At 42.3% G+C, this 8,747-nt stretch overlaps 1 protein-coding gene across 1 annotated transcript; it reads right to left on the reverse strand.

The window, feature by feature from the left end:
* Positions 1 to 5,555: 5,555 nt before the first annotated feature.
* On the reverse strand, positions 5,556 to 8,747 carry fbp1b (fructose-1,6-bisphosphatase 1b). The gene is made up of 8 exons (XM_069168214.1): positions 8,502 to 8,747; positions 7,846 to 8,008; positions 7,641 to 7,733; positions 6,776 to 6,916; positions 6,473 to 6,610; positions 6,226 to 6,345; positions 5,897 to 6,086; positions 5,556 to 5,780 (listed from the first exon to the last, which is right to left on the reverse strand). Exons 1-7 carry the CDS (start codon positions 8,669 to 8,671, stop codon positions 5,898 to 5,900), a joined length of 1,014 nt encoding a protein of 337 aa, XP_069024315.1. The 5' UTR covers positions 8,672 to 8,747; the 3' UTR covers positions 5,556 to 5,780; position 5,897.

Raw genomic sequence — 8,747 nt, forward strand, 5'->3', positions numbered from 1 at the left:
TGTAAAAATTACATTTCATAGTCAATGGTGTAGCCTAGATATTTTAATCGCTTTAATTTAAGAATTTTATGAAGGTAACAATACAATCCCATTTGCAACTATTGTTCTGGATTACTCATCTAAAGTTTTACGAAAAGATATCCGTCACAACATGTTCCTGCAAATGTTTCACAATAAAAGCCTCGTAATGAAATGAAAGATTTTGACCTACTGAAAGTCTGGAGTGCTTTTTATTTGAAACCGATACGGGAAGTGTTGAGTTTGTGCAAAGCTAAAGTAACTGTGCGCCGGCTGTAATCTTATATTTGATTGTATTGACGAGTGTGCAAACTTTTCACCTAACTGTCAGCAAGAGGGCAAGTTTTCCATTCACCTCAGAGGGCATAAAGTTTTAAGGACGATTGCAGTATCATCATTTTATCATCGAACTCTCTCTTTAAGTTCCCCAAAATGTTACACTATTCCTTTAAACCTAAAGCGACACAACATAGAGGGAAGTTATGTTCTCCTAAAAGTTATCCGAGATACTTTAGTAGAAGCTGGAAGGGGGAATTAATACTCTGCATAAACACGCAGTACGGTCCCACAGAGTCGGAGAGGGAGGATAGATTGGTTTTCATTTTCGTGGTACATTCCGTAACTCGGGCCGTCTGGCGCCCCGCCAGCGTGGGGTGCATTTTAGAGCTCCGTCTTCTAAGGCGTAGCTGCTGTTTCCGGAGACAGAAAATTAGATGTGACCATCGGGCTTCCCTGACATTTGCCTGAGTAATCACAAGGTTGTGCAAAAAAACAAATCAAAAAAAATTGAAGACTCTTTGAATAGCAATGGGCCATTGTTCCCTGATTATTCCGGCACAGTATTCTGGGAAACTCCGGGTCTCGACATGGGGAAATATGTGTGGGCGGATTTATGAAACACTGTGATCGATTGTGAGTAGTTGACAAAGATCGATCGCTCCGTCCCATTACTGCAAAACTGTACTGCATGGGAAAACATATCTAAACATATAAAACAATATCTAAACATGCGAACACACCAAAGAGCATTCTTTGATATATTATATTGTTCATGTGGATGAAGTCTGCGGTGAGATTCCATTTAAATTACAGCTATTATGCTTTAATACATACATATCCTACGAGCCGAGGAAACGTCGACTCTACGAAGACTCTTGCGGTCAAAGCTCAGATGAGGCTGTCTTCAGTGACACTAACCACACACATGCTTTTAACCCAAACAGACCACCTGTTGTAAGGCACGGCACCGGCGGTGGTCTGGTCCAACTGTCCCCATCCATGAAGGATAAATCAAGGTAATATGAGTGGACTTTTTTTTTCCCCTCCTACTTCCATTTACAAATACCACAAAAGACCTCGGTTACTACTGGATTTTTAAACCACCTCAAATGAAATGAGAAAGAAGACCCTCAAGAATTATTTGGTGCTTGAAATAGAATATTATTTTGTCTTGATGCACTGATCCATTGTCAGCTTTTTTTGCTGTGGTCGACACTTTCCATATGAACACAGGGCTCATGCATCAACAGAGGTTATTGAAGCATCTCAGTGCACCTCAAGCATCGGCGTTGCTTAGTAAAAATAATAAGTAATAATGGTTGCTTAGTAATGGACAAAACATTTCTCTTCTTTACCCTCTAAAGAGCTGTAAAGGTTTTTCCCATTGAACTGGCTTAATTTTTGGTTCCAGTCTTTGACAAGATTCTTCTCCAGAGTGACAAAAAAAAAAAAAAGTTTTTAGCTGGGTCAGGGAAGAGTTTAATGTGGCACTACAATCACTCAGTTCAGTTTGAACTTCAGATGTGGAAATATGAAATGCGGTCTAGTGATGCGTATCCACCCAGGAAACATAGTTTCTGTGTGATGCGTTACCTCCAAAATAACAATCCTTAATGTATGAAGTATCGGGTACCGATCTGGATCCTTTCTGGACGAAGGTTTTCGGGCAGTCAGCTCCTCTCGGGGTGGTCTGCGAGACACAAGAGTTTATGTTTCATCTAAACACAGGCTCTCAGGGTCAGCGTACTGTCACTGTGCTGAGAAAAAAGCCGAGCAGATCAGTTAAACAAGAGGATGAGATGCCAGGTCCGGAGTGCAGTTACATGACTGAAGTTTTAAAGCCTTTTCCTGGTACACGACCTAACAAAGAGAATGGTGTTTATAATGGAGGTCACTGGCTCGTGAACAAGAAGCAACCAGCAGCGACGTCACCCGTTGGTTTGTTAACGGCCGTTTGAAGAAGCCTCGCGTTCGAATATTTTGGCCGGCGCCATCTTGCTAGTTTGGAGCGGTTTGGAGCCGGAAGTGACCATATTTGGGCGAGCTTTGGATCTGACTCGATCTGATTTGGAAACCCTGCGATTATACGTCCCGCCAACCGATAGCCGTAAACTGACTGCACCACAGGCCTGTCACTCAAACAGACACACCCCCAAAAACACAGCTTTTTGAGGCTTGTTTTCTAGTTAATGACGGGATTATTATTATTATTTTTTTTTTAGATGGACGGCCAAAAACTAAGAATCTTTATTGACTTACAATTTCATGAAACTAGTTGAATGGGAGTCTGTGGAGCCGGAGGCTTTTTTTTGGAGCCATCCTCTACTGGCACCCGGTGGTATTGCAGTTTGAGGCACTTCCGCATCGGCCTCATTTTTCAGAGCCGGAAGCTACGTCTTACTTTTACATACACCGCATGCTTGTGAACTACAGTTTTAGCATGCTAACTTTTGCAGGTATTTGGTCATTAATCAAAATATGAAGACACATTTCAATGTTGGTCTGATAGTGGTGAAAATGTGAGAGATGGCTGGAGTTATTACGACCCAACCTGAACGTCATGATAATGCTCATCCAATCGCGTTACGTGGCCGCCGAGCCGCTCTGTTGGCACGACGAAAAAGATCATGCTTCCTGATGAGTTTATTTGACACTATTTTCCTTAATTTGTCAACAAATAAATTTGAAGATCTGTTGTCTTTATAATCGCCATGTCCTTCCAACACCAGTAAAATTGAGCAGGGAGAGAGGAGGTGGGGGTGGGAGGGGTGGTGTGTGTGGGGGTGTGTGTGTGTGTGTGGGGGGGGGGGGTGATGATGTTGTCGAGTAAGCTGTCAGCTGCTGCAGACACACCACAGACGCACCACTATAACACTCTTCATCGGAGTGTAAAGTAAACAGAGCCTGTCTGGACATGGCCTGGATGACAGTCAGACAGTGAAGGACTACAACAGGAAACAACAGGCTCTGTCCTGTCACGGTTAAAAGTTGGGTGGGGTGGGGTGGGGTGGGTGGTGAAAGGGAGCGGGGGGGGGGGGGGGGGGGGGGATGGCAAAACGGTGTTGCATAAACAAAATGAAACACCCCCAAAAAAACGGGACATATTCTTTTATATTTTAAATACAAGTATACCGTTTCCATTAAGAGTCAGACAGTTTGGAAGCAATGAGATGTTCTGGCGTGCGGCTGTCGTTTCAAGCCACTGTCGATTTTTGTCAGGAAAATTAAAAGTCAAGACAGTTGTGCCTCCAAATCACAATCTGCTCTTTTGTGGGGTGGAAAACAACAAATAGACATGTCTTTCTTGAAAAAGCGAAATTGCCGTGCAAGTCAAACAATCACCCTTTAAGTTGCCCACTTACTGTATTTTGAAGACCAAAAAGCACGACCATTACCTCAAACCAACATGTCATCTCATCTTGTCCTCGCACACACGAAACACAGTAGCGAGGGAAAAATAAACGAGCCCAGTTTGCCTCTCCTGCAAAATCTAAATATTGACTCTGCAACCTATAATCACACACAGCCTGAACAGAATCGAAATAAACAAGTGTGCCGGAGACGTGTGACACGGACAAACACACACACACACACACACACACACACACACACACACACACACACACACACACACACACAAAAAGAGGAAGTGGTTCGGTACCAGACAATATGGATCCCATCCAGCACACTGGAGCTACATAAATTATTTTGTGTTCTCTACATACACAAAGGATTTCTTTCAAAAGCACTAAGCACTCTGATCAAACATCTGCTTCCAGTTGACATAATTCAACTTTTTTATGACTCACAGAATATTTTCACAAAGAGAGGCTTTAAATGGGCAAAATGTAAGTTTAAAAAAAAAAAAAAAAAAAAGGAATACATTTCCACTATGCACTCAGAGGAGCTTTTAACGCATAGATGCCAAGTTTCCAAGTGACATCAGCAGCCACACAACTGTGCCATTACTGTGTTTTCACATGATTAAAAGCTCGTCGAGACGCACGTAAGATTTTCTTTCCCTTGTGTTAGAAGCTACATTTCACTCTGCATGTACTGACTTTGTAGGCTGCAGTTGTTCTGCAGAGCTTAATAACTTGTTATTCTAAATAAACGTGATTGATTGAATGAGGCTTTTGTGTTCTGTTGGATCTTTTTGTTTTCCCCTGCGAGTCCTTTTGGCTCATTAGTGCTGTGGCAAAGCCGAGACATTTCTCTGGCACCGCTGAAGCCTGTCGGGGTGCGTTCGCCCGATGCCAGAAATCATCGGGTGCTGACAAAGAAACACAGTCTGAATGAAGCAGAAGTTATTGATAGACAGGGACAAATTCTTTTTGTCTTTTTTTTAAGTCTAACATTATAGTATGTCGTCTCAGGTCAAGAGGACAATTCAAATTCTATTCCAAATTTCCTAGGAATATCATTTTCTGGCTTTAAGTTGGATGTAAATATTGATACTTATGCTGTATGTCCTTTAAACAGGAAACTGGGACAACTAGTTAGCATAGCTTAGCATTAAGAGGAGAAAAAGGGGAAACACTAACTAAACACTTCTAAAGCTCACTCAAATGGATTCATTTGTACTCGTTGTGTAACATACACAAACTTGGTGTGAAATCAACAATTTGGTGTTACGTGCTTGACTTCTTCTTGGCTCCTGCCCTGGTGTCGAGACTTTGGCATTGAATTTAATTTTGGTTGTATTGAATGCAACATCAACAACCGGTATAGATTTTTTCCGTCATCATCCGAAGGAAAGCTAACGTGTATTTTCCCAAATCTTGAACTATTCCTTTAAAAGGTGTTTTAAAAGTGTTTTGATTACGAGTTAACTCGTTAACAATATCAAAAAGATCCCAAATATGTTTAACATTACGTGCAATTTTAAAACCGGAAAGGCGCTTTTTTACTATACATACTGCATACAGCATATTTACATCCGTTTGTGTCAATAATAGAACAACTCATAGTTACTGATTTGTGGTTTTAGATATCTGAGAAACAACGGCGTCCCTTTTTCTTGTTCAGGGATATTTGAGCTTCCATCCCAACAAGCCATTATGTCCAAATAAAATGAAATAAAATGCGTTGCTCACAGCTTTTTTTAACAGCATTATGAAAAGAAAGCATTGCTCATTCATAAAAATGGGACAAACTGCTCAGATTTGGGGAAAATCAGGGCCCATGGAGAGGGGGATTGGTTGCGTTGCCAGAGTGGCAGATCAACGTGATGTTGCAACTCAATAAAATAGATGAGAATCTTTCCAGTGGTCTTTATTTTAAAAAAAAAAAAGAAAAAAAAAAAGGTTAATTCTCTCCAAATACCGAACAGCAAAATGGAAGAAGCACCCTGTGAAGAAGCAGCTCCTGGTCCTTCATCAGTGCAACAGAGGGAACGAGTACAAAGTGGAATGAGTGTCCTGACTGAGGCTCCTGATTGTGTCGTCAGTCCTGATTGAGGGAATTTCACCACAAGACTTGACCTGCCAGAGTCAAGGAAAATGAAAAAAAAAAAAATGAAAAAAAAAGAAGCATGATCATTTCTATTTATTGTCCCAGACAGTTTGCTTGTTGGTATTTGTGTTATGATATCTCATACCTCATTTGTTATGCTTCTTGTAGATGGCAATGTACTCCTGCACGTCATCGGGAGACCCCAGGACCACAGGGACTCTCTGGTGGATGGTGGCGGGCTGGATGTCCAAAACATTAATGGCTCCAGTCGTTGCCATGCCCCCCGCCTGCTCCATGATGAAGGCCATGGGGTTGCATTCATACAGCAGCCTCAGCTAAGAGGTATAAAAAAGAAAGAAAGAAGAGTTGTTACATCGTAAGAATATATATCATAACTTAATGTGTGGCTTTTACAGCAAATTAACATAAATCGTCAGAAAAAATGTACAATTGGTAGACGTTCCATTTGCTCACCTTGCCCTTCGGACTCTTGACATTGGCAGGATATAAAAAGATTCCTCCGTACACCAGAGTTCGATGAACATCTGCGACCATCGAACCGACATACCGACCGCCATATGGAGCAGAACCGTCCTGGAAACACAAAAATGTTGATTCATTATCTACATTTCTTTTTACAATATTCTGGATCCAAAATGAGTTTGTTCTCGTTTTCACATTGTTAAGACTTGATCCTTGGTGACAAAGATGTTGGCTTCACCTCAGGGAATTTCTTCTTTTGCAGGTACTCTGTCACATCTGGATAAAAGTGCTGAGCGTATCCTTCATTCAAACTGTAGATCTTTCCCTTCTTCTTAATCTTCACATCCCGATCCACCAAGATGAACTCGCCGATTGACTTGAGAAAAAAAAAAAAAAAAAAAAGGGGGGAAGGGGGGGGAACCATCACAAACGCCGTCAAACACGGCCGAAAAGAAATCACTGCAGCGAAAACTAACACTTCGCACATTGAATGCGGTTGCAGTTTGGATTCCATCTGTTATGGTGAACCCTCGAGTCTTACGGGGTCGAGCATGAAGCAGTTGACTCCCTGCCCGGAGGAGAGCACCATCATGGTGGCGCTGCCGTACAGAGCGTAACCAGCTGCTACGATGTGTCTTCCAGACTGCAGAGAGTCCTTCTCAGACGGCTCGCCGTCTGTGGTCTGTGTGCAAAAATGTCACAAATTAGAAAAGGAGCCAATGAGATGGGAGACACACAGTTAGAATGATGGTTTCTTTGACGGGAGTTTATGGGGAGAAGGATATCGGCAACAGTGTAAAAATAGACCCTCTTTTTTTTTATTTTTTATTGAGGCCTAAATTGTACAACGTGTTTTTTTTTTCTTTTCTTCCTGCATACCTGGTATCTAATCCACCGTTCTGTGCGTGTTATGTCAGATCATTGTGCAGCTAACTTTTGAAAAGGTCTCCTGGTGTGTGACGGATATGCTTTTTTGCAAAACTGTGGAGACGGTTTGCAGTCATGATCGCAGCTCTGAGAGGTGGTTTGAGCGAAAGGTTGAGGTCAGATGCTAACACGCTAACAATGGCCCTGCTGATACGTCGATATTAAGTCATTCACCGTGTTCACAATCTTACTTGAATGTGTTGACATGGTAACACTAGCTTCATCCTGAGTGGGACGTGAATGTATGTACCACATTTAAACACTTCTCTCGAAGAAGTCAGGATGTCACCGTAAGTCGTTCTGTTTCACCCTCTGGGGACCAAGAAACTCCACAACATTTCATGTCAGTGTCACCGTTGTTATTTCAGTTTGGACTGACCAGCAGACCGCCCTATAATCCGCAGCTGACAGCTGAACAATGGGCCGGTGTAATCATTTTAGTGTGTTTGCAATCGGCAGGCAGTCTCAGAGCCACTGACCTTTCTGTAGATGGCGAAGATTGTTCCAATGGAGGCAAGACAGTCGATGTTGGAGGAACCGTCCAGTGGATCGAAGCACACGATGTATTTTCCCTGTTGGTCGAGGAAAAAAGAATTTAATCACCACCACACGAGAAAAAAAAAAAAAAAAGTATTGCACCTTTTCAGGCAAAAACATAAATACACAGTGCACAGATGCACATACTCTCTTGTCCGGTTCCACGATGATGGCCTTCTCGTCTTCCTCTGAGACCAGCACACAGGAGGTGAAGGAGGACTTGATCATGTTGATGACCATGTCGTTGGACAGGATGTCCAGCTTCTTCACCTGGTCCCCGGTCACATTGGTGCTTCCGGCGATGCCGTATCTTCCGGGAGAGGAAAGAAGGAGCAGCGTGAGGTTTTTAAAAGCCTTGAAAAAGGATTCATTCTGATACCATTTCACAACACAATTAAGAAAATGTGATTAAAAAATGAACATGCAGCAATAAAAACAGTCTGAAAAACCAGTTATCTTGTTGACCTCTGGCCCGGAGGATCGTGCACAACAAGTGCAGAGTTTACTTTTGGACAGGGGCTTAGTTAAAACTGCTTACTGGCTCTCATGTCACACTGCCTGCAACTACAAATAAAACTAAGCTCAAATATCAACCGTTAGTTTAAATCAAATCAACTGACGACCATTTTTTCATTGTTTACAAAAAAATACTATTTATTGTTTGTTGCAGCTCGAACTGAAACAGCATAGAAATTTTAACTTGCTATGGTGAAATAATACATTTATTTACTTTCACTTTCGGGTGGACGCACGTTTTTGCTACTATTTTAAATGAAAAATAAAAAAAAGGAAATAGTACTCACAGGTTAGCAATCCCAGCCTTCCTCACAGCGGTGGAAATGGCTTTGACGGCCGTGCAGATGGAGTTGAGCAGGTTTGTCAGCTCACCGGTGCCGTGGGCCTTCCTGCCCTCTTCCAGAACGAACCTGGTGAGGGTCAGCACGTTGGTGTCAAAAGTTCCTTTCTCAGACATTTTGCCGTCGGGTGTGGGACTGGGACCGGGACCCGAATGTGAAATAGGTAAGCGTTTCTGCAAAGTTAAAAAAAAA

Source organism: Embiotoca jacksoni, unplaced genomic scaffold (genome assembly GCF_022577435.1).
Source record: "Embiotoca jacksoni isolate LCO1_2020_lvr unplaced genomic scaffold, fEmbJac1.0.p SCAF_10, whole genome shotgun sequence".
NCBI classification, from domain to species: domain Eukaryota; kingdom Metazoa; phylum Chordata; class Actinopteri; family Embiotocidae; genus Embiotoca; species Embiotoca jacksoni.